This window comes from Oncorhynchus mykiss, chromosome 1, assembly GCF_057628025.1.
Source record: "Oncorhynchus mykiss isolate SJ-2025 chromosome 1, ASM5762802v1, whole genome shotgun sequence".
Lineage (NCBI taxonomy): Eukaryota > Metazoa > Chordata > Actinopteri > Salmoniformes > Salmonidae > Oncorhynchus > Oncorhynchus mykiss.
The window spans coordinates 70,497,524-70,524,695 of NC_143022.1; the positions used below are offsets into that span (position 1 = coordinate 70,497,524).

The 27,172-nt window shown below is 40.2% G+C and overlaps 1 protein-coding gene across 5 annotated transcripts in view; it reads left to right on the plus strand.

The window, feature by feature from the left end:
• Positions 1–8,856: 8,856 nt before the first annotated feature.
• Positions 8,857–27,172, plus strand: part of LOC110532586 (ectonucleoside triphosphate diphosphohydrolase 6) — a 30,037-nt gene continuing 11,721 nt past the window's right edge. For 2 of the 5 annotated variants that reach the window (XM_090238109.1, XM_090238135.1), the window contains exons 1-4: positions 9,057–9,264; positions 10,618–10,954; positions 13,573–13,710; positions 14,426–14,503. In XM_090238109.1, the coding sequence (XP_090094235.1) occupies positions 14,485–14,503 (19 nt within the window). In that variant the 5' untranslated portion in view covers positions 9,057–9,264; positions 10,618–10,954; positions 13,573–13,710; positions 14,426–14,484. Of the gene's footprint in view, positions 9,265–10,617; positions 10,955–11,801; positions 11,847–13,572; positions 13,711–14,425; positions 14,504–27,172 lie in introns of all 5 variants that reach the window. The other 3 variants (XM_090238130.1, XM_090238137.1, XM_090238119.1) reach the window with 2 other exon arrangements.

A 27,172-nucleotide genomic window follows, 5' to 3' on the forward strand; every position in this document is an offset into this window, starting at 1 on the left:
AATGGGTTTTACTTACAACCTGAAAGTCACAAAAGTTTGCACCTGCACCATTTAGCTCAGTTAGCACAATTAGGGTTAAGTGACTTGCTGAAGAGAACATTGACAGATTGTTCAGCTAGTCGGCTCAGGGATTCGAACCAGCGACATTTCGGTTACTGGCCCAACGCTCTAAACTGCTAAGCTACCTGCCACGGCAAAAAAAGCTAGGTTAGGTTAATGAGCATAAGAAATTGAGGGACACTAGTGTCTGCCAATCATTATGATTATGCAGTAAATTCCCATTTATGAATATGAGCACATTTGGATATTTTGTATAGTCTCTGATTTTACAGTTTGGATTATAGTATCGCACTTCAACAATCAACCATTATTTATATTGGTAAAAGCAATTAAAAAACCAAGAGGGAGGTGTATACGTGAGGATTCGGTTGACAACCACTTGCATATCTAGGCCACGTGATACTATAAGGAGAATTATTAGGAAATAACTTGAAGGATTTATAGGCATATAATTCAGTGTAAGTACAGTATATTAGAATAACAATTAATAGAATATTTCACTTTTCATATTTTAAATCAGGGTTCTCCATGGATTACGAGATGAACAGCATGGACATCTGGTCTGAGCTACCTTTAATTTTTCCAAGTAAATATTTGTCTCTTATGCATGTCCTTATGTATTTCATTGGTTGTTTCGTAAAGTCCTTTGCTCATATACCACTGACCCAAGACGTGGACATTTTGACTATGCAAGAATGATGTATTGTTATGTACTATTATCTTTCATCCTCTTCAGTAATTGGGATCATAATATTCAGAAAAGCCGTTTTATTCAACAATCTCAAACCCAAGACTGAAAGACTGTACTCCAGCCTTTCTTGAACCATACCAAACTCTGCAAAAATAAATAGTATACTGATTAATCTCATTGGATTATTTACGTTGCCTTCAACATGATTGAGCTGAAGAAATGAAATTAAAATGTGTGTTCAATGGGATTTTCTAGGAAAGTCCTGTTATGTTAGTTGAAAAACCACTATGGTAATAAGGAATGACTAATTCTCCCAAAGTCGATTAAATGTAATCTCATCCAATGGTGCTCTGTCCCCATGAAATACAGCAGGTCGTGGATTTTGCTGAGGTTATGTGTATTTAGAATAACCAATAAGAGCTGGATTAGACAACTGTTTGGTACTTTATAAGGAGATTAATAAGGGGTTTTCTTATTATTTCAGGGTGTACTGCTCGCAGGGCTTAACTATGTGCATGGAAAACAAACCATTAGAGAAACATAAATGGTCAAATAGGCTATACACTGGAGGTCTCTCTGATAACATAATATCTAGTATTGAGTCATCCTAGTTTTAACTGTCAACACACAAAGCAGTGTCAACCTGCTGTTTTGATGTACTGGGGCTCAAGTGTTTCATAGAAGAGACTATGATGCTATAATTGTGAAAAGAGGGGAATTTGGCTAACCCGTTTCTATCCACAATTGAGGGAAGCAAAGTCTGTGCATTGAGATATTTATTTGACAATATTTCTCTCAATCATCCTCTGTGTTGAGCTTATTGGTTTTACTGTATTTGGAATTTGAAAGGAAAGAGTGAAATTCTTAGAATTCAGCCCTCTAGAGATCAAGTGGGCCATCCTTAAAATATAACAATATACACATGCTTTGCACTGTGCATTCTCTACTACTACAACTACTACTATAGTCTATTCTAGTGTTACTAGTACTACTACTCCAACAACTACTTGATATTTAGAACCTTGAGAAAACACTACCATTACTTTTTACTTATATTCATACTGCTACCGGTGATCACAATAACTTGTAAGCAATTTAGTAGCAATGTAGTAGTAGTAGTGGTAGTGGTGGTAGTAGTAGTAGTGGTAGTAGTAGTAGTAGAAGTGGTAGTAGTAGTGGTAGTGGTAGTAGTAGTAGTGGTAGTAGTAGTGGTAGTAGTAGTAGTAGTAGTGGTAGTAGTAGTGGTAGTGGTAGTAGTAGTAGTAGTAGTAGTGGTAGTGGTAGTAGTAGTAGTTGTAGTAGTAGTAGTGGTAGTAGTAGTAGAAGTAGTGGTAGTAGTAGTGGTAGTGGTAGTAGTAGTAGTGGTAGTAGTAGTGGTAGTAGTAGTAGTGGTAGTAGTAGTAGTAGTAGTGGTAGTAGTAGTGGTAGTAGTAGTAGTAGTGGTAGTAGTAGTAGTAGTAGTAATAGTAGTAGTAGTAGTAGTAGTAGTGGTAGTAGTAGTAGCAGTAGTAGTGGTAGTAGTAGTAGTAGTAGTAGTGATAGTAGTGGAAGTGGTGGTAGTGTTAGTAGTAGTAGTAGTAGTAGTAGTAGTAGTGGTAGTAGGCCTAGTAGTGGTAGTAGTAGTTGTTCACAAGTGGTTAAAAGATACCATAAGGGTATCACCATAAGGTATCATACCATAAGATACCATAAGGGGGCAAAGACCTTCCTTGAGATTCCAAGATCATAACCATGATGTGAGCAGAAGCAGGTCAGAGGGGCTCTTTCCTCAACACATAGACAGTTCTGTCTCGCTTAACAACTTAGTTGGATTCGTCATCTTTCCATTGGAAGTGCTCCTTAACGATCTGACGTAATTGTTCTAAATGTCATTTGTATGTAAATCTATGGGCTGATTAGGATACACTCAACATACTTTTGTTGTTATTATCATTATTATTAAAATGTTTGCTCTTATGAGGAGAAAGATTACAGAACCATTAAGCATGTTGTCTGACCCACTGACTGACAAAATGCTATTAGGGGTTTAAAGATTAAATTACATACAGTACCAGTCAAAGGTTTGGACACACCTACTCATTCCAAGGTTTTTCTTTCTTTCTTTACTATTTTCTACATTGTAGAATAATAGTGAAGACATCAAAACTATGAAATAACACATATGGGATCATGTTAAACAAATACAAATATATATTATATTTGAGATTCTTCAAAGTAGCCACCCTTTGCCTCGATGACAGCTTTGCTCACTCTTGGCATTCTCTCAACCAGCTTCATGAGGTAGTCACCTGGAATGCATTTCAATTAACAGGTGTGCCTTGTTAAAAGTTACTTCGTGGAATTTCTTTCCTTCTTAATGCATTTGAGCCAATCAGTTGTGTTGTGACAAGGTGGGGTTGGTATACAGAATATAGCCCTATTAGGTAAAATACCAAGTCCATATTATGGCAAGAACAGCTCAAATAAGCAGTCCATCAGTCCATACATTATGAGTCCATCATTACATTAAGACATGAAGGTCAGTCAATCCAGAAAATTTTGAAAGTTTCTTCAAGTGCAGTCGCAAAAACCATCAAGTGCTATGATGAAACTGGCTCTCATGAGGACCGCCACAGGAGAGGAAGACAGAGTTACCTCTGCTGCAGAGGAAAAGTTAATTAGGATTTCCAGCCTCAGAAATTGCAGGCCAAATAAATGCCTCACAGACAAGTCTCAACATCAACTGTTCAGTGGAGACTGCGTGAATCAGGCCTTCATGGTCAAATTGCGACAAAGAAACCACTACTAAAGAAACCAATAATAAGATGAGACTTTCTTGGGCCAAGAAACATGAGCAAATGACATTAGACCGGTGGAAATCTGTCTTTTGGTCTGATGCGTCCAAATTTCTGATTTTTGGTTCCAACCGCTGTGTCTTTGTGAGGTGAACGGAGGATCTCCACATGTGTGGTTCCCACCGTGAAGCATGGAAGAGGAGGTGTGATGGTACTTTGCTGGTGACACTCAGTGATTTATTTAGAATTCAAGGCACACTTAACTAGCATGGCTACCACAGCATTCTGCAGCGATACGCTAGCCCATCTGATTTGCGCTTAGTGGAACTATCATTTGTTTTCAACAGGACAATGACCCAACACACCTCCAGGTTGATATTTGACCAAGAAAACGAGTTGATGGAGTGCTGCATCAGATGACCTGGCCTCCACAATCACCCAACTTCAACCCAATTGAGATGATTTGGAATGAGTTGGAACACAGAGTGAAGGAAAAGCAGCCAACAAGTGCTCAGCATATGTGGGAACTCCTTCAAGACTGCTGGAAAAACATTCCAGGTGAAGCTGGTTGAGAGAATGCCAAGAGTGCGCAAAGCTGTCATCAAGGCAATGGGTGGCTACTTTGAAGAATCTCAAATATATTTCGATTTGTGGTTACTACATGATTCAATATGTGTTATTTCATAGCTTTGATGTCTTCAATCTTATTATACAATGTGGAAAATAGTAAAAATAAAGAAAAACCTTTGAATGAGTAGGTGTGCCCAAACTTTTGACTGGTACTGTATATGGACCACAAAGTGATGAAACTGCTATTTCTCTACCTCGTGGAGAGTATAAATGCTTTACACTGGAGAAAGCTCAGAAAAACAACCTGCAGGAGAGACAGATAAAAATAATTATTTTTTGTTTTTTTATAATTTTCTTCTAATGTAAAAGTTGAATATCAGTTGGCATAAATCCTGACATCATGCAACACAATTAATTTTTGAATTTTCATCTTATGCACCATTTTATATCCTTTGAATAGCTATGACAAATTGAGCCCGAAGCAGCCTGCAAACCGCCACTTAACAAATTAATTGTGTTAAACAATGCGCGCAGTAGGTCGCTGATTCAGGGGATCCAGGGGGTGTGGTCTTTTGTGCAGAAACTGTTGATGGGCATATGTAATGACTGGTAGAAATACAATAGATCTACTCATGTGTGTATCCATTTGGAGAGAGAGGGGCCCAGTCCCTCCTCCAATAGCAGCAAGTGTGCAACAGTTTGACGGTAGGGTTGCTCACACTAACCCCCATTCAGCCCTTATTGATCTTTGATAACAGAGAAAGGCCTCTGGGTCAGTCGGTCCTTCAGAACCTTGTGACCTAGATACACACACACACACAACTGGGCATATGGTCTTTTCAAAGCGTCCTCTGCATCTGCAGACAATTTGCATAAGGGCCTCTAATTGAATATCTACAAAACCATCACCAACCTCCTTTCATATTCCCAAGACCCCTAAATGTCAGTCATTTATTTACTTATATATGTATGAGTGTGTGTACACTAGCGCACTCACACTCCTTTGTGAGTGAGACGTGTGGGTGGGTGTGTGGGCGGGTACGTTAAGAGCGTTGCATGTGTGTGTGTGTGTGCATGGGAAAGCACACCAAAAGAAAACAGATTGGCCCATATATCAAGACTAATGATCGTTAATTGAGGTAATGAATAGAGAGTAGCAAGAGGGGCCTATTGCCACAGGCTAGTAAACGTTAACAAAACTATTGATTGTTGGAGAGGGAGGTGAAGTGCTTCTGACACGAGCTTGCCAGAGGCAGACCAGCTGGTGCCATATTGTCAACAAGGACAATGAGAATGTAACTGGCTTCTGTATCTCTCTTTGAAAAAAGGGTGGGAAACGTTGGGTAAAGGAAAAATGTTAGGCTTTTGAACTGTCCGGTTGAGTTAAGATCCCTTATTACAGATTTTAGTAACACCCTGTGTCTTCATATAATTATTTTTAGATGATTCATTTTGGGATATTGGGTAAAAGCAAATTAGTATTACTTTGATTTAAATGTTTTTTTTACACTTACATTTATTAACAATGTTGAAAAATATAAACATGAATATTGAAAACATAAAAGGTTTGATTTGGGCAATTTTGTCAATATATTGTTGAGTATAATTCCAGAAGAAAGAGCATAAACTCAGTCCTCCGGACCCCAAGGGGTGCATGTATAGTTTTTTGCCCTAACACTACACAGCTGATTCAAATGATGATGCTGCTGCTTAGTTTATTATTTGAATCAGCTGTGTAGTGCTAGGGCACAAACCAAAACGTGCACCCCTTGGGGTCCCGAGGACTGAGTGGGAAACACTGCTCTACGGGCATATCAAAGTTCCAGAGTGGGATCTCTGCTACTTTTAGAGTTATGATCCAATTTGTAAGCATTAGAAACAGAGTGAATGTGAAAATGGATTCAAAATGGCTGCCCTCTGCTAGTATTTGCAGGATGTGCAATGATACAAGTAAAAGGAGAGCTGTGATTGGTTATATTGCCTACAATGCCAATTTCTCTGTATCATATGGACACTAACTTTAAAACAAGCAGAGATCTCATTCTGGAACTTTGATATGCCCGTAGAGTAGATTATCTTCAACAGTATATTGAAAAATGTGCCTTTTTTATTGCATAAAACACATTTGTATACTTCCGGAAACAGGAAGTATACAAACGTCTCAAACTCCATATAGAAAACAGTAGTATTTTTTATTAGTGAATATACATACATTCACATGTATGAATATGACATTTTACCATTAGCATAACTACATTTAAGAGGAAAATGTGTTTTCTTTACCCTTATTATAGTTTAGGAAACCGAGCAGTACATTTTCCTATAATAAACAAAAGTCATCAAGAATATTTTCAATTATACATCTACAAATATCTTGCAAGAATCTCTTCACATGCAGACAATGCCAAAATAAATGCCAAACTGTTTCTGGATGCTCAGTAGGCAAGTCAGTTAATTACGAATTCTTATTTACAATGACGGCCAACACCAGCCAAACCCGGAAGACGTTGGGCCAATTGTGCACCGCCCTATGGGACTCCCAATCACAGCCGGTTGTGAAACAGCCTGGAATCAAACCAGAGTGTCTGTAGTGATGCCTCAAGCACTGAGATGCAGTGCCTTAGACCACTGCGTCACTTGGGAGCGCTGGGTAATGTGAATGTGTTTTTTTTTTAGTTTCTTCAAGTAATTTTTTGCAGGGTTATACTTATGGATAATTCTGAAAGAGACCTGTTTGACCATCTTATTAACAAGCAAGTATTTGTGTGCTAATGACCAAACCCTTTTCCAACAGACAAAAGTAGTCCAGTAAATTGGGACTAAGGAATAGATATGACATCCCTTTGAAATAAAGAACTTATAGATATGTTATTGTTCTGAGGGAGCAAGGAAAAACACATTTTTCCTACTGGAGAGACTCAACTGGACTAAGCAAGGGTCTCGAGAAGGTGAGGGCTGGTTACACTTTTAAACAGCATGGGAGTTCCGGATGGAATAGGATCAAAGACTATTTATTTAAACTTTTTATAATGAACAATTCTAATTTACAATGACGGCCTACCCTGGCCAAACCCTAAACCAGATGACACTGGGCCAATTGTGCGCTTATGGGACTCCTAATTAAGGCCGGTTGTGATACAGCCTGGAATCAATCCAGGGTCTGTAGTAGTGACGCCTCTACCACTGAGATGCAGTGCCTTAGACCACTGCACCACTCGGGAGCCCCTGACTATGGCGAACTGTCTAGCTAACAGGGATTTTGTAAAGAGATACAAATTCTTAGTGATTGAGTAACAACCCTTATGCATTATACATTTGTTTTACCAGTACGATATCATTCTAATCAAATCAGTTCTTAAAAAACAAAGACTTCTTTCTATAAGAAATATACTTATTGTTCTAAATGAAATACCTCTGCGAGAATTTGTTTAATTTTCATTACCACGCTAAGAACACTTGTCTGCAGATCATTTTGTAGGAATCTTATCAATATTACAGTTACAAAACGAATAAAATTGAAGCTACCAAAACGGGAGAAGATATGCAGCGTTCAAAACAAATTGAAACTCAAAAATCTGACTACTCTGTGTTCAAAAGAACTGCGAACTCTGAGAAAAAAACGAGTTCCGACTGGGAAAAATCGTTTTGAACAGTTATCCAAGTAACTGAAATTCTGGCATCTTTATAGAACTCCGTCTTTTCGACATGAAGATCACTGATGTCATGATTTGATCTCGTTTTTTTCAGAGTCCGCCGTTGTCTTAAAAACACCAGGGAGCTCTTTGTTTTTTTCTTCCCACATCATCACCACACACTGACATAATTAAACAGACACTCTTGTGTTTTCAATACAACTGGGGTTCCCAGTTGCCTTGAACGCATTTAAGTCAGAGATTTCCGCGTTGTTTTGAACGCGGTATCGGGGGTTGGTTTGAGGCAGCGATGATAGAGAAATGATAGAGCGATATTAGAGAAAGAATAGGGCAGAACCTGTTCTCTTTTTGTTTTTTAAAAATCCATTCCATTGGCCCTAAAGTGCAAACTGCTTTCCGATGAGACAAATTTAAGTGTGCCTGATGTTTTTCTGTCTTCTGCTTTTTCAAACTTTACTTTTGGGCAAAACGGTGGCAGTATGAACAAGGTGGAGGACAACCTTTTAAGAAGGCACATAGTTTTCAAAACAAATTTAACCTTGGATGGAGTTTTTATACATATTTAAGCCAGTGTGTCCATGATGTGTGAAATTGATTTTGTTAACATACTAGCTATTGTTTTTCGGTTGCTTTTATATAAGTGATTAATTTATCATGCTAGGTATGGTTCTAGTTGACACAACAATTTTCATATGAGCGTCAATGCTCTCCTGGCTTCGGGGAGAACAACTTCTACTTGATTTGAAAATGTAGCTTTTGTTGCAATGGGTGAAACATACTAATGAATTTTGAATACAATGTAAGTTGCTCTTTTTGAGAGTAAATTAACTGTGTACATAGACAAATCTGTTCATAAATCTGGCCAGCATGGAAGCACATTTTGCAAAGCATAGAAAGGCAAGCTTATTAATATTCAGACGTGCAACAGTCCAGCATCATTGTATGAGTATTTCACACCGTGCAACAGTTTAAATATATTTGGCGTGGTTTTATAACAGTAAAAAAAAAATAAAGGATAGGGCAGTGGAGGAACTTACCACGCCTCACCCAGCAGACTGTCGACCAATTGCGTTCACGTTCTCATGCTGCGTCACGCGGTTGCTAAATTAATCGTCAAGCAATCCTTCTCAAAGTCAGGGTATGAGTCAAGAAACCTGCCTACTTTCCTCAAAAGTACGTAATGTCACGATTCCAAAAGCGATACAATATTAGAGAAATTAATTCTCCCACATCCGGGAAAATGTTTAATGGTGTAGTTCTGTTAACTAAATTAATGTTAAGTTTTTTTGATAGATCCCATAATTTACCAGAATGCACCGCGCATGAGCAACGTACACTATGAGCGTTCATAAAATTCCAATAGTTTCCCCTTCTCCTCAAAATTCTCTGGTTGAGTTTCGTGCACCAAGCTAATTATTTGACATATCGTGAGTATTAGTCAAGCCATCGTCCGAAATAGGAATATCGAACATGCAACTGGAATCAGAGTAAGTAACTACTTATGATCCACGCATAGGTATGTATCCATCTTTTGTTTTGTAAGTTGTCAGTTACGCCAGTTACAGTAGCTTGCTAGCTGCGAATACATTTTCTGACATCTCTCACAGCCCTAAAATACAGTGACAGTTAGCCTGCCACTATTCTAGGTACATACGAATTCATACTAGCAATGCAAAAGTGAGAAACCCACCCCATGTCTTGTCTTACAGAAGTCACAGGTCAAGAGAAACTTAGCCTTTGATAATGACTCTCTGTTCCATTACACATTGTGTGTCATTGTTGGACAAAGGCATCTTCTGTATGGCTTTAGGAAGTTTTTGTTAAAATTCCCGACGCTTTGTCTGAACACTAACATGGAAGCATAAGGACCTTATCCTTCATATCAGTGAGGAAACGTATTCAAAACGTTATATTAATTCAAACATTGATAAGATGTTCTCACACGGCAATATCTCCATGTTACAGCGCTTGTTTACGGAAGACAAAGCGACCACCTGTGCTAATTACCTTTATAAACTGTGTGGTTCGAGCCCTGAATGCTGATTGGCTGACAGCCGTATACCACTGGTATGACAGAACATGTATTTTTACTGCCCAAATTACGTTGGCACCTCAGTGGTTTGTGGTATATGGCCAACAAACCACGGCAAAGTCCAGTCATGCCATGATGCGTTGTGCCTAAGAACCCCCCCACACACACACTTGTGTTATGTCATGACATACCTGGATCACCTATTGCAATGTGCCTTTTTGTTATGTAAATCGAGTGTTAAGTGATATGAGGAGGAGACTGGAGTGTCACTAACACCTGATATACTTAACAAAAGGCACACGTAAGTCATGACATAGCACAAGTAGATGGGGCGGGCTTTCCTCATTTGTTGTCTATTGCGCCTCTATTGTTCCTCAAGCAAGGGGGAGGCTGGTGATATCACGAGCAAGGTACTTAATTTAGATTTCGTTTACCTAGTCGGCTGGGGGATTTGAAACGTGACCTTTCAGTTACTGTCCCAAAGCTCTTAACCGCTAGGGTACCTGCCACTCTTTGAATGCAATACCACTTGAAGTTTAGTTGTCTAAAAAAACACATTTGCTCAAAAAAATGTTTTCTCCCATTAGTGTGTGTACTTTTTCAATTTGGGATATTGCTTTTCAAAATAAAAAGTTCCAAAATCACTGGAGGGTGTCTTTAAATGTAGTAATGTAGCTAGCTAGCTAGTACTAGTTGGAACAGTTTCTACATTCTACTGATAGAATTGAAAATCTTAAAATTACGAGTACAGGTGGCCTAGCTAGCTACACCTTGATGTCAATTATTTAACAGCTTTCTATCAGATGGCTAACTGCTGTATGTCTGTTTCATTTATAGGAGGAACACCAGAAATGACAGCCTTTAGTTCTGTATGGAACTGCAGAATGTGCCTTACATACACCAGTCACCATGAGGTTACCGAAGATCAGTGTTTTTGTCTTCTTGGGCTGCCAGGTGGCTTACCTGATGTTTGTTAAGCACCACTATGATGGTGTAAGGCCAGCCATCTCTAAAATACCACCTCACTTCCACTCCAGATTGGGCTTGTCGGGCAGCCTAAACAGACCAACCTCCTCAGAAGTAGTCAGCGGACGTTTCCAGTATGGCGTTATGTTTGATGCTGGGAGCACAGGGACAAGGATCCATGTCTTCAAGTTTCAACTAGAGGACAATGGTACGGTACATGTGATAACAAATATTACACCCCTTGCCTGGGAGAGGTAGAAAATAATATAGAATGTTTACTTCCATACCTCTCAACCCGAAAATGTATATAGGCTCTATTCCATCCATTCATGGACTTGTTTGGGTTTGTTTGAGTGCATGTACATAGAATAAGCTGCATCTGCAAATGTAGTTTACCAGACGGAATCAATTAAATGTAGCTTTTTGCATTGTTTTTAGCATTTGTCAGCCATGTGAGGCAGCAAAAAGTGTTAATTACAGATTTGAATTCATGTGAGAAGGCTTTCAGGCTTAATTTGTATTATGTGATGTTGCCATTACAAAATGCACGAATTCATTACTCCATTTAGAGCCTCATATTAGGCTTACGATGCCTCCTATCAGGAATCCTAAAAATAAAAAAAAAGTTTCTGTAAAGCTTTGCCAAATGGCTTAGTTATCGCATTATTTCAACATTAAGATAAATCACATAAGTGCTGTTTTGGCGTTATTGTTAAATCTATGATTGTTTTGCTAATAGTTTCCAAGCACCTGCTGTTTGTTGAAATAGCCTTAATCGTTTTGCAGAGACATGTCAGTAGGTAATAAGCATCACAGAAGAAATGTATAAATTCTGACAAGATGGAACAAGTCACTTGTTCAGGCAGTGTTATGTAGGCTACTGTATAATAGCACGCAGCTTGCCATGGATCTCTGCCTTTGGTAACTATTAGCATTAGTTAAATCTACATTATCACCCTACAATTCCCTTTAAATTGTGAATTAAATAAGTAGATTTCTGCAGTGGGCTTTATACAACTCTTTTGTTGTTTTTGTGGTTTTTTTTTCTCCCACAGAGGCTCCTAAATTGGCACATGAAACATTCAGAGCAATAAAACCAGGTATATCTGCATATGCTGATGATCCAGAAAAGGGAATCAACTTCATGTACATTGCAATCAGAAAGTTTTCAGACCCCTTTTTCCACATTTTGTTACGTTACAGCCTTATTCTAAAATGGATTTAATTAACATCTTTCCTCAATCCACACACAATACCCCATAATAACAAATTGAAAACGGGTTTATAATTTTTTATACCTTATTTACATAAGTATACAGACCCTTTGCTATGAGACTTAAAATTGAGCACAGGTGCATGCTGTTTTCATTGATCATCCTTGATGTTTCTACAACTTGATTAGAGTCCACGTGTGGTAAATTAATTGGACATGATTTGGAAAGGCACACACCGGTCTATATAAGGTCCCACAGTTGACAGTGCATGTCGGGGCAAAAACCAAGCCATGAGGTCGAAGGAATTGTCTGTAGAGCTCCGAGACAGGAATGTGTCGAGGCACAGATCTGGGGATGGGTAACAAAACATTTCTGCAGCATTGAAGTTCCCAAGAACACAGTGGCCTCCCTAATTCTTAAATGGAAGAAGTTTGGGACTACCAAGACTTCCTAGAGCTGGCCACCAAGTCAAACGGCGCAATCGGGGGAGAAGGGTCTTGGTCAGGGAGGTGACCAAGAACCCAATGGTCACTCTGACAACTCCAGAGTTACTCTGTGGAGATGGGAGAACCTTCCAGAAGGACAACAATCTCTGCAGCACTCCACCAATCAGGACTTAATGGTAGAGAGGCCAGACGAAGCCACTACTCAGTAAAAGGCACATGACAGCCCGCTTGGAGTTTGCCAAAAGGCACCTTACGGACTCAGACCATGAGAAACAAGATTCTTTGGTCTGATGAAACCAAGATTGAACTATTTGGCCTGAATGTCAATAGTCACATCTGGAGTAAACCTGGTACCATCCCTACGGTGAAGCATGGTGGTGGCAGCATCATGCTTTGGGGATGTTTTTCAGCTGCCGGGACTGGGAGACTTGTCAGGATCGAGGGTAAGATGAACAGAGAAAGTACAGAGAGATCCTTGATGAAAACCTGCTCCAGAGTGCTCAGCACTTCAGACTGGGGCGATGGTTCACCTTCCAACAGGACAACGACCCTAAGCACACAGCCAAGACAACGCAGGAGTGGCTTCGGGACAAGTCTCAATGTCCTTGAGTGGCCCAGCCAGATCCTGGACTTGAACCCGATCGAACATCTCTGGAGAAACCTGACAATATCTGTGCAGCTACGCTCCCCATCCAACCTGACAGAGCTTGAGAGGATCTGCAGAGAAGAATGGGAGAAACTCCCCAAATACAGGTGTGCCAAGGTTGTAGCATCATACCCAAGAAGATTCGAGGTAGTAATCACTGCCAAAGGTGCCTCAACAAGTACTGAGTAAAGGGTCTGATTACTTATGGAAATGTGATATTTCCGGTTTTATTTTTTATTTTTGATACATTTGCAAAAAATTCTAAACCTGTTTTTGCTTTGTCATTATGGGTGTGTAGATGCATTTTAGAGTTTGAGGGAAAAAACTATTAAAAAGGCTGTAACGTAACAAAATGTGGAAAAAGTCAAGAGGTCCGAAAACTTCCCGAGGACACTGTATATTGACAAAAAGCTTTGTGCCACATCTATAGCTAACAGTCCTGAATGTAGGCAATTTCTTATTGCCCTGACAATATCTTTTGAAATCTAATCTCTTGCCTTCTCTGTGGGTTGTTTCTCAGTGTAAAGAAGGGATCTTGGAGCTGTTGGAGGTGGCCCAGGACGGCATTCCCTCCTCTGTGTGGAGCAGCACTCCTCTGGTCCTCAAGGCCACCGCAGGCCTTCTGCCTGGGGTTAAGGCCACACACCTACTGGACAGGGTGAGCCTTTTGCCGCAGGTCACTGTCTGTGGACACTGCATAGATAGATGACCAGACCACAAACACTCTGCACAATCCCCACTCTCACCCTGTGGAGTTATCTTTCGTTTTAGCCGTCTTGTTACATTTCACTCTGATTTCTGACGTTACACTGTAAAAGTTGTGGTGGAAAGAGAATGTAGGTTGGCAGCGGTCAAGGCATGAGTTGCCCACTTAGAAATTAGCTAAGCAATGTATTTGCATAACATGTCTACATTCACCCCTAACTGTAATACTGTAATACTATCAGCTGAAAGCAATTGTCATGAGTTTATTGCATAAGTGACCTGTTATTGTCTAGTTTTATCGCCTGTCGGTGTTCCGGATCCTCCACTACTCACACATCCTCCTCTCCACCTCTCTCTTTCTCCATTTAATAGCCTATAACAGATTCAGATACGGACGACACATCCTAAATCTATAATACTGCTATTTAGTTGTTAATTGACCTGTTGCATTGATCCCTCTACCTTCTATGTGGCAGTGTTACCTCACCCAACCGCTTTGTACAACAAAGGGAGGTGTGGCTTGAATTCAATCTAAATAGTCAATTACGTAAATAGTCTACATGCATGTATTGAAACTAGTTTTATTATAGAAAGAATGTACCTGGAGTAAGCATGTGGAAAACTGCTTCCAAACATGATTGTGGACTTACCTAAAGTTTTCTATCAAGGTGAGAGAGAGAGGTGTTTGTGGAGTCTCCATTCCTGTCCAAAGGGGACAGTGTCTATAATGGATGGCACTGATGAAGGTATGTCTAGCCTTCAACCACATGTCGTTTCACAAAACACTTCCTTCCTGTGCAGGTATTTCTACTGTCATGTAGGGCTGTGACGGCCGTGGAATTTTGGATGACTGTTATTGGTCAGCCAAATGATCTTGGTCACCGTTTGACTATTACAGAAAGAGACATTGTCTGCTCTCCTGACTGACTGCATGTGCTGCAGGGAGGGGCGCCTTGCCTAGGCAACCAATTCCTTGTTTGCTACAACACCATGTTGTTTTGCTTGTTTCAGCCAGGAGCAACAAAGTTTAATCGAAGATACTGGTAACTATCCCAGCGTCGTTTCCAATGCGAGCAAATTTAACATAGTGGGCAGAAAAAGCACAAGAGGTGGGTAGAGTTAAGTACAAGCTAGTGAGATCCTAGTGGCATGTGTTAGCATGTATTTGCATATTTCCTATATGCAAATACAGTGAAGCGTGCGCGTGCAATAACTCAATTCACCCTTACACTTCTAAAGAATGCAATTTTGGCAAAGGATCAAGTGGACAAAACGCAGTGCACTCTGTTTGTAAGAGATTCTAGTTTTGGGAACAGAACTGAATTGAGATCTAATGTTTCATCAATGTGAAAATTTGCAGAACGTCGGCCAAGTTTCCTCTAGCTCCATCTTCTCACACTTCCCGCCACTGGACTTTCTCTCATCACCATATTTGGTGGTGAGTGGAAGTTTTAAACCAGTGGTCACCAACCGGTTGATTGCGATCGACTGGTTGATCTCCAAGGCATTTCTTGTCTTATCACCAAACTTTTCTGGGAAAAAAAAACAACCACGATAAAGCCTTGTGTTCCTACTTTTTCCTTTGTTTCACACTGTTGGCAGTAGGAGCACTTGATTCAGCAGCCCTAGTGCCGGGAAGGCAGTGTTTCTTTTCTTTAAACCATTTAATGTGTCTGAATGTTGAACTCTGCCTACCCGGCAGTCCCAGAGAGCAAATCAAGTGTTCCTATAGGCCTACCGGTGGCCAATCAGAGCTCAGATCAGTGTCTGCACTGTTTCCTCAAGCCATAGACTGTAAAAAGAAGCCTTGAACGCACAGCAAAGTTGATACTGTGAGATCAAAGCTTTTACAACTATAACTAGAGGGACTCAACAAATACAGCAAAGAGCTTCTGTTTTTATGATTAAGTTCATGTTTAAGTTGTTATTCAGCACTGTCGAAACTTTGTTCAACACTTTGTTCAAAACACTTTTCTAAGCCATGAAATGTTTGTTCTCCCTAATTCAACTCACCTACAGTGCCAGTCAAAGTTTGGACACCTACCCATGCAAGTTTTTTTTTTTTTTTTTTTTTTACTATTTTCTACATTTGTAGAATAATAAGATATCAAAACTATGAAATAACACATGAAATCATGTAGTAACCAGTGTTAAACAAATCAAAATATATTTGAGATTCTTCAAAGTAGCCTCCCTTTGCATTTATGACAGCTTTGCACACTCTTGACATTCTCCCAACCAGCTTCACCTGGAATGCTTTTCCAACAGTCTTGAAGGAGTTCTTACATATGCTGAGCACTTGTTGGCTGCTTTTCCTTCACTCTGCGGTCCAACTCATCCCAAATCATCTCAATTGGGTTGAGGTCAGGTGATTGTGGAGGCCAGGTCATCTGATGCAGCACTCCATTCTCCTTGGTCAAATAGCCCTTACACAGCCTGGAGGTGTGTTTGGTCATTGTCCTGTCGAAAAACAAATGATAGTCCCACTAAGCGCAAACCAGATGCCATGGAGTATCGCTGCAGAATGCTGTGGTAGCCATGCTGGTTAAGTGTGCCTTGAATTATAAATAAATCAGTGTCACCAGCAAAACACCATCTCCATGCTTCACAGTGGGAACCACACATGCGGAGATCATCTGTTCACCTACTCTGTGTCTCACAAAGACACGGTGGTTGGAACCAAAAATCGCAAATTTGGACTCATCAGACCAACGGACAGATTTGTACCGGTCTAATGTCCATTGCTTGTGTTTCTTAGCCCAAGCAAGTCTCCTTCTTATTTGTTTTCTTTAGTAGTGGTTTCTTTGCAGCAATTTGACCATTAAGGCCTGATTCACGCAGTCTGTGTTTGCACCTTAGAGTTCAAGTAACAATCTAAGGTGCAGTTAATTGCCATTTTCTGAGGCTGGTAACTCTAATGAACTTATCCTCTGCAGCAGAGTTAACTCTGCGTCTTAATTTCCTGTGGTGGTCCTCATGAGAGCCAGTTTCAGCCAGGTTTTTGCGACTGCATTTGAAGAAACTTTCAAAGTTTTTGAAATTGCTTATTTGAGCTGTTCTTGCCATAATATGGACTTAGCCTTTTACCAAATACGTTTGAAATGGTAGACCATTCCATTCTTGTGGGCCGGCTAAGGGGTTTTGGTGTCTCTGAGGGGTCTTTGGCCTGGTTTGCTAACTACCTCTCTCAAATAATGCAGTGTATAATGTCAGAACATCTGCTGTCTCAGCCACTGCCTGTCACCAAGGGTGTACCCCAAGGCTCAATCCTAGGCCCCACTCTCTTCTCAATTTACATCAACAACATAGCTCAGGCAGTAGGAACCTCTCTCATCCATTTATATGCAGATGATAGTCTTATACTTACCTGGCCCCTACCTGGATTTTGTGTTAAACGCTCTAAAAACAACGCTTTCTTAGTGTCCAACAAGCTTTCTCTGCCCTTAACCTTGTTCTGATCACCTCCAAAACAAAGGTAATGTGGTTTGGTAAGAAGAATGCCTATCCCCGCAGGTGTGATTACTACATCTGAGGGTTTAGACCTTGAGGTAGTGACCTCATACAAGTACTTGGGAGTATGGCTAGACAGTACACTGTCTAAGCACAAATCTAAGCTCCAGGCTAAGGTTAAATCTAGATTTGGTTTCCTCTATCGTAATCGCTCCTCTTTCACCCCAGCTGCCAAACTAACCCTGATTCAGATGCCCATCCTACCCATGCTAGATTACGGCGACGTAATTGATATATCAGCAGGTAAGGGTGCTCTCGAGCGGCTAGATGTTCTTTACCATTCGGCCATCAGATTTGCCACCAATGCTCCTTATAGGACACATCACTGCACTCTATACTCTTCTGTAAACTGGTCATCTCTGTATACCTGTTGCAAGACCAACTGGTTAATTCTTATTTATAAAACCCTCTTAGGCCTCACTCCCCCTGAGATATCTACTGCAGCCCTCATCCTCCACATAACACCCATTCTGCTAGTTACATTCTGTTAAAGGTCCCCCAAAGCACGCACATCCCTGGGTCGCTTGTCTTTTCAGTTCACTGCAGCTAGCGACTGGAACGAGCTGCAACAAACACTCAAACTGGACAGTTGTCTTAGGTCTCTCTTTATGTACTGTTGTGATGTGTGTTTTTGTCCTATATTTTTAATCCTAGCCCCCGTCCCTGCAGGAGGCCTTTTGGTATGCCGCTATTGTAAATAAGAATTTGTTCTCAACTGACTTGCCTAGTTAAATAAAAAATATGTCTACCACCCCTACCTTGCCACAACAACTGATTGGCTCAAACGCGTTATGGAAAGATATTCCACAAATTAGCTTTTAGCAAGGCACGCCCGTTAATTGAAAAGCATTCCAGGTTACTACCTCATGAAACTGTTTGAGAGAATGCCAAGAGTGTGCAACGCTGTCAAAAGCAAAGGGTGGCCACTTGGGAAGAATCTCAAATATAAAATATTGACATAACACATACATGTAGTAACCAAAAAAGTGTTGATGTTTTCACTATTTTACAATGAAGAAAATAATAAAAAATAAATAAAAAAAACCCGGAATGAGTAGGTGTCCAAACTTGACTGGTACTGTACTTCTCCCTACAACCAGCATGATAGCTGCAATGAATGAGTATCGCAAAGTGTTTTCAATTAAGCAGATTTGTACCGTGTCAGCTCGGGGGTTTGAACTTGCAACCATCCGGTTACTAGTCCAACACTAACCACTAGGCTACCCTGCCGCCCCAAACCACCATAAAACCACCATTAAAAAGATCAACAGCATTTATGTTTTAATAGTTGATATAATACAATCATTATTCAGTAAACTCTTCAAACATTGTGTGTGTCTGTCTTAGAAGACTAACAGTCAAATTCTTGCTTCCTCTGTCCTTGTTTTCTCCACTCCTTGCCTCTTCTTGAAAGTGCATTGTTGCCTGAGGGGAGGAACTTTCACTCCTCTCCCCCAATGTGCTTTGAGAAGGCGAGGAATGGGGGAAACCCATTGGATAAGGAGAGAGGGGAAGGACCTCTGACCTTCTCATAAAATGATTTTTGAGAAAGAGATAAGGAAAGCAGATGCAACGAATCAAGCAAATGCAAGGACAGGGGAAGCAGGTACTTGACTGCTATTAAAGCCCCGATGCAGTTGCAATTTTATTTTTAAATCATCACTGTATGTCTAACAAATCACTGTTTTATTTAATGAAAATAACTAATTTGTAATAATTTTTTTCCCTGAGCTTCATTTGGCCCTTCAAATGCTCAGTCTGATCGTGTGGGTGTTGGGAAACAAATTAAGATATTTACATACACAGCCCGATTGGCTGATAGGATGGTCTAGAGCCCACCCCCTTACCCAGGCAGTATCACTCCAGCTCTATCACTTGACTGTCATTCAGAAAATCCTTTCCAAAATCGACAATTTCCCCACATAACTAAACAGCCGGAGATCATATGCGCCTCAAACAACTATTATGCAGAGTTATTGAAGAACCCTGTTAATGACCGTATCAATTTGTCTTGATTCATCATGTTAAAGTTATGCTTTGTGTAAGAAGCATTTGATTTTCAATCCATACATTATTTGGGATATGTGTGCACACCATAACATAGGGAGCATCCCAAACATGCTCAATGGGTGACATGTGATTATGCAGGCCATGGAAGAACTGGGACATTTTCAGCTTCCATGAATTGTGTACAGATCCTTGCGACATTGGGCCGTGCATTATCATGCTGAAACATGAGGTGGTGAATGAATGGCATGAAAATGGTCCTTAGGATCTTGTCATGGTATCTCTGTGCCTTCAAATTGCAATCGCTAAAATGCAATTGTGTTCGTTGTCCTTAGCTGATGCCTGCCCAATACCATAACCCCAACCCACCATGGGACACTCTGACAACGTTGACATCAGCAAACCACCCGCCCACATGACAACATACATGTCGCCTGCGGTTGGACGTACTGCCAAATTCTCTAAAACAACGTTGGAGGCGGCTTATGGTAGAGATATGAACATTCAATACTTTGGCAACAGCTCTGGTAAACATTCCTGCATTCAGCATGCCAATTGCACGCTCCCTCAACTTGAGACATCTGTGGCATTGTGTTGTGAGACAACTGCACATTTTAGTGGCCTTTTTATTGTCCCCAGCACAAGGCGCACCTGTGTAATGATAATTCTGTTTAATCAGCTTCTTGATAATCCATCTACCTTACTGGTGTGGCCTACCTTGGCAATGAGAAATGCTCACTAACAGGGATGTAATTTTTGCACAATATTTGAGTTATTTCTAAATGTTTTATTTCAGCTCATGAAACATGGGACCAAACTTTACATGTTGCATTTATATTTTTGTTCAGTGTTTATCTTTAATGTATTCATGTGAAGAAGAAATAAGGTAAATTTATTATGAATGACTTTGTAACAGCTCCAAACAGTTGTCCACTACAAGAAATGCACACTGGTACCTGCATTTATAGAAATACTCCAATATGAAATGCATATGCATAGGCATGGTAGCAATTAAAAGGAAACAGTTTGGAGATTATGGGTAAATTATTAGACCTAAATTGAGGACACAACAATTCACCTGAAACCAGACTAAATCCAAACATCACATTGTTGATTTTATTTGCATTCTACATTTACTGTACTTTTTGACACTTTTGTTAATGAAATCGGAAAATACTCTGGATACATTCAGTAACAAGAATATTCCTGGAAAATGTGGGGTACAGATAAAAAAAATGACAAGGGTTTGAGTGAGAGGACACACACCTCTCCAAAGTGTGCACAGCTCTTAAGTAATTTAAATGCACTTTTAACTCGAAGGGTCTTCAACTATAGGGTGCTTTTTATTTTATTTTTTTTAGCTCTCCTTGCTCTGCTGTTGAGGAACTAAAGCAAGCACACTTGTAGTTTTATTTGGAACACAACCCTGAATTCTCGCCATCACACAATTATTGTTTACGCAATCCAAAAACATCCCGTTAAAAATCACAATCTGGGTCAGGTGGGCAACATTTGAAAGCTTGTTCATTTGCGAACATGACTAGCTAAGTTATAAAATACTATCTTAGTGTTAGGCTTTCACAGGGCAATTCAGAGAGATGTATCATCATTTTGGTATGCTTAGAAAGAAGTTCCACTGCAAATTTGTCACAATAGACAGGCTCATTCTGTTCAGAACAACCCAGGTTATGACGCCATGTCATCTTGTACATGAAACAAACCTTTCTAGGTTTTTCTCTAATCTTGCATGATGAATTGGCATCAAAAGAAAATAAAGCCTTTTTAAGTGAGCAGAAATTGGTGAACAGTTATCATAGGACTGGATCCTTGAGTAGGATTTGTCCGCACCACTAACTAGGTTTCCATCCAAGTGGCAATAGATTTTCATGTGAATATATAAAATAAAATCTGCATAAAGAAAAGATGCCCATTTTCCCACCAGTGGTGTTTCCACCAAACTGACTTGTTGTGGATAAAAATCAGTGTGTGACGTAGTGCACTCAATGTGTTTTCATGTACCGAATAAAAATCTCAATGTGTTTCCATTGCATTTTCAACTCTACCGATTTAGTTTTGTTACAAACTGTTGAGTTAAATAGCAAATGTGCCTACTCTGGTCTTGACTCTGGTCTTGACACGTACTCTCACTGCAGATACAGTGCAGGTTAGTGCTTTTTGAGTTCTGGTTCAATTATAAAAATAATCACGGATTTCAGTTTCTGTAAAAATAAAATAAAAAAAAATACTTTAAAATGTACTTATTATGTGGGTTGAATGATGTAACAACACTGAATAAATGAATTCATAAAAGTTCCATGATGGTAGTGACTGCACATGACTTCTTATTACTATTAACCATAATTTATTCACATTTCTTTAATCAAATATTTCAGTTGTGTATTTCTCGTTCTTTAAAACATGCAATATACTTGCAGTGACACCGCTCAACAACTACATCACATTAGTCATCTAACAGACTCTCATCCAGAGCAACACACAGAAACAACCACGGTCAACGCCCTGCTCAAGGGCACGTCGGCAGATCTCCCACAAGGTCAAAAACGGGGACCCGAACTAGCGATCCATCAGTCACCGGCTCAAGCTCCCAACCGCCAGGCCACCAGCCCTCCAACACCCCTCCCACAGTTCCCCAAGAGCTGCCCTTCAAGCATCCAAGACCCTCTCCCCCCACAGAATTATATATTTTTAAATAAATTAATATTCCATTCCCCACCCCCAAGACCCCCCCCACCAACAAAATTAAAAGACAAAGGAAAACAGAAAACAACAATGCAAAAAACTAAAGACATCAAGGACAACAAAAATCATAACAGCAAGGCCAACTAAATTTGTTTGAGTGCATGTATTACAGTATTTATGTGTGTGTGTCCGTGTATGTGCACGTGAGCATTTGAATGAGTGTGTATATGCGTGTACAAACACCTACATGGCATCAGCCTCAGGCAAACCGGCATTAGCTGTAAAAATACTGCCCCTCATTGTCATTCAAACTTACTTTTTGTTATGTTTTAATTTAAAAAAACTTACTACATTTATTTTATTTGATGACTTTATTATTTCATTCCAAGTCATCTCTATATAGCTGCTGCCTATGCTGTCTGATAAAATCACAATTTCATTAGTTCTTCAAAGTAAATAAGGCATAGTTTTATGACTGCTCAATACCAACTATCAATCACGCAGATGATGTATTTTCAGTTAGAGATGCTTTGTGACGCAACTGCTGTCTCTCTCGATCACGCGTTGTCTGTCTGTCTTTCATGAAGCAGGTGTAAAAGAAACATAGACCGGACAAGTAGATGCACAATGGATTATGGTCGTTGTAGTTTATTACACATTTTTCTGCGCTACACTATGTAGAACCTTGGCCTGTTTGAAACTACAACTCTTTACTACATCGCACAGTTTGGGCTTGATCTGATTTATCTCTAGAGAAACTGCACAATGTGTGCATTGAGCCCACAGTTCCAACCTGGTGGTTGGAACTGATCTCAGTCAATTAGTTGTTTAAAAACCGACAAAGATTTTAGTTAGTTGCTCAGCACTAGTGTGGGTAGGCTTGTCTATATGATGATGTTATTATGGAAAGAGCGAGAATATTTTTGTCAAACTGCAAGCATCGATCATCATGTCAAAAGAATAAGATCCTCGATATGTATTGGAAAGGGGCATTAAGCTCCTCGTGCACTTTAACCACCCTGTGAAGTTCATCATTTATTTCATCTGTCGCCTAAAACTGCATGGTATCCCGAGTCGAGGACCACACACCATCATCATGTGACTCCAAATTTACTTCGATATGATGGTTTATATCAATATTTGCACATAAAGGCGTCTCCACCTCACGTCATTTATTTTACAGACACAAAAAGATCCCACCATGTCGAATGAACAAATTATTTTTCTGCACTTATTAAATTGTACCAAGACTTCTTGTTTCCATCACAACTGTTGTGTTTAAAAAAATTTTTTACACAGTATGACTTTACTCATATGTAAATGTGGTTAGTGTTGCATTGGGCCTGAGAGAGATAGAGAAGTCACTCAGTTTCACCTGACCCTGATTTTACCAATGCATACCGAGGGACTTAGCGAATTATGGAAAAGCAAGTTAACTTCATGTCAATCTATGCTTTAACCTCCATGACTAATAATAGCAAAACTTTGACTTGAGTGCAGAACTACAGTAATACATTCACAACTAATGGAGTTGGGCCTGGACTGGGACCCTCTTTGACCTTTAGAACCACACAGCCACTATTCCCATCTGTCCAGTGGGATGGCCAGATGATAGAGGCCAGGCCCTCTCTGGTCCATTACTGGCTTGTTTGATCAACATCCAGCTGTTTGGTGGCAGACAGGGCCACTGTGGCTATTAAGTTCTGGTCCTTCGCCCCGGCACTGACCCTTCAATTCTCTGCCAATATCGTGGGCATTGATGCTTTAATACGGTTGTTATATAGAAATGATATATACCTTGGTGTTTTTGTTGAAAGGCATGTTTGATATGGGCACAAGCAATACACAAAATATTTTAATCCAATCCTTTTAAAGTAGTTCATACAAGCAATTAGGGGACTGTAGGATAATGTTCCGTTTAATCTCTGCAAACCGATTATCCGCCATTCATTTCTGAGGCTGAATATTTTTTCTTCTTTCCCCAAGTCTATCAGCTTGTTACAGTGGAGGTGACCTGACCCTTTTGAAAAATGCATTTTATGATTACTGAATTAACTTTGAAGTTCACGTTTTTGTGCCTAATGGACACATTCCCCTGGCGTCATTGCTGAGCTGAAATGCTAAACTCCCACTCGATCCATAAACGGATTTTGCCGCCTTATCAGTTAGATTTTGGCCACTCTTGCCCCAGATGCTTAGCCTGACTGAGATTACTCAGACTTCTCTGATTTGAACAGACTTGTTAATGCAAAAACTAAGTAGAATTTGAGGGATGCAGGACAGATGAAGTGAACAAAGTGCATGGTAGCTAAGTGACAACGTATGGTGGTTTTGCCCACCACTCTGTTTTGAAGTTTGTTTGTAAATGTAAATTGCTTTTTAACATCCTACTGTAAAAGTCCATAAACTAGGAAAGGGTCATCTGTGTTGTTAAATGCACTGATGCACACAATGGAGTCATACTCAAAGTGTAAACAATGTGCAATATACACAACCGGTCAATGGTTTAGAACACCTATTCATTCAAGGGTTTTTCTTTATTTTTACTATTTTCTACATTGTAGAATAATAGTGTAGACATCAAAACTATGAAATAACACATATGGAATCATGTAGTAAACAAAAAGTGTTAAACATATCCAAATATATTTTATATTTGAGATTCTTCAAATAGCCACCCTTTGCCTTTGACAGCTTAGCCCAGCTCTTGGCATTCTCTCAACCAGCTTCACCTGGAATGCTTTGCAAACAGTCTTGAAGGACTTCCCACATATGCTGAGCACTTGTTGGTTGCTTTTCCTTCCCTCTGCGGTCCGACTCATCCCAAACTCAATTTGGTTGAGGTCGGGGGATTGTGAAGGCCAGGTCATCTGATGCAGCACTCCATCACTCTCCTTCTTGGTAAAATAGCCCTTGCACAGCCAGGAGGTGTGTTGGGTCATTATCCTGTTGAAAAACAACTAAGCCCAAACCAGATGGGATGGCGTATCGCTGCAGAATGCTGTGGTATCCATGCTGGTTAAGTGTGCCTTGAATCCTAAATAAATCACATACAGTGTCACCAGAAAAGCACACCCACACCATAACACCTCCTCCTCCATGCATTATGGTGGGAAATACACATGCGGAGATCATCCGTTCACCCACACCGTGCCTCACAAAGACACAGCGGTTGGAACCAAAAATCTCAAATTTGGACTCCAGACCAAATGGCAAGTTTCCACCGGTCTAATGTCCATTGCTCGTGTTTCTTGGACCAAGTAAGTCTCTTCTCCTTATTGGTGTCCTTTAGTAGTGGTTGCTTTGCAGAAATTCGACCACAAAGGCCTGATTCACACAGTCTACTCTGAACAGTGTCTGTTACTTGAACTCTGTGACGCATTTATCTGGGCTGAAATTTCTGAGGCTGGTAACTCTAATGATCTTATCCTCTGCAGCAGAGGTAACTCTGGGTCTTCCATTCCTGTGGCGGTCCTCATGAGTGCCAGTTTAATCATAGCGCTTGATGGTTTTTGCGACTGCACTTGAAGAAACTTTTAAAAGTTCTTAATTTTCCATGTTGACTGACCTTCATGTCTTAGTCATGATGGACTGTTGTTTCTCTTTGCTTATTTGAGCTGTTCTTGCCATAATATGGACTTGGTCTTTTACCAATTAGGGCTATCTTCTGTATACCCGCTCACCTTGTCACAACACAAATGATTGGCTCAAATGCATTAAGAAGGAAAGAAATTCCACAAATTAACTTTTAACAAGGCACACCTGTTAATTGAAATGCATTCCAGGTGACTACCTCATGAAGCTGGTTGAGAGAATGCCAAGTGTGTCCAAAACTGTCATCAAGGCAAAGGGTGGCTATTTGAAGGATCTCAAATCTAAAACCTATTTTGATTAGTTTAACACTTTTTTTGGTTACTACATGTTTCCATATGTGTCATTTCATAGTTGATGTCTTGATGTCATGATGTCTTCACTATTATTCTACAATGTAGAAAATAGTAAAAATAAAGAAAAACCCTTGAATGTGTAGGTGTTCTAAAACTTTTGACCGGTAGAGTACATATATTATGGCATAAAACAGTGTCATCTCTTTTGACCTAAATAGTTAACCTTAAGCACTGTTCCATGATCAACTTTAATACGTGTTTAAATGATTTCAATACCAACTATGTATACATGTTATACATGTATTATGAAGGATTGATTTAAGGGGGATGAGGTAAATCACCATCTCTTTTTCTCCTCAAAGGGATCTCTGCTTGGATCACAGTCAACTTCCTCATAGGTGAGAGAGTTTCAAACTTTGATTACTGTCAGTTACTACTGGCATAAGTAGCATTGGTAAGGATCGATATAGATTAAGATCCAAGATTAGGAGTACTATATGTAAGAGAAAATTAATTCCATTGGGGATGTGACCATCTCTACCCAAATATGGTCAATATCTGAGTCAAAGGGTCAGGCCTTAGTGTGGTGTGGTGAGGGGTCAGTGTTTACTTGGCGTGACGGATTGAACTAAAGGCATCCTGTACTGACCCTACCACCCTCACCCTCCGGGGCCCTGGCCCCAAACTCAATGTTCAGAACAGGCTTAATTCTGGTACATAAACAGAACACCAGCAATATAGATTAATATTCTGGACAAGACATTTTGATTACCTGTTATTGGATTAGCCTAGCGCTGCATCCCCAGTTCCTCTTTGGTGACCAAACTGGTACTGCCCCCCCACCGCAACCCCTCTCTTGCTCTCTCTGCAGGGGGTCTCCACGACTCTGACACACCCACTGTGGGGATGCTGGATTTGGGAGGGGGGTCCACTCAGATCACCTTCTCCCCTCAGGATGAGGTACAATAAGGCATCTCTGTTTGATAGCGGACGCTCATGCCCACAGTCGGTCTCTCTCTCTCTCTCTTTCACACACATACACAATGAAGCCAGATCTCTAAAGCAACACAAACTACCAGGATGGCCTCTCATTTTAGGGCTTAATCTGCAAATGCCCCGCTAATCCTAAAGGGCTGGTAAATAAACGTTGGGCATTAGGTTGGATGGGAGGGGAGGGGGGTTTCTTGTTCCTTAACTAGGTCAGGTCTTGTACACGAGGGATTGAGGACCAATTTACCATGTCATTACACTGCTTTTCAAAGAGTTTAAACTCTCCCGGCAAGCCATTCACGCTTTAGGGATGAAATTGGT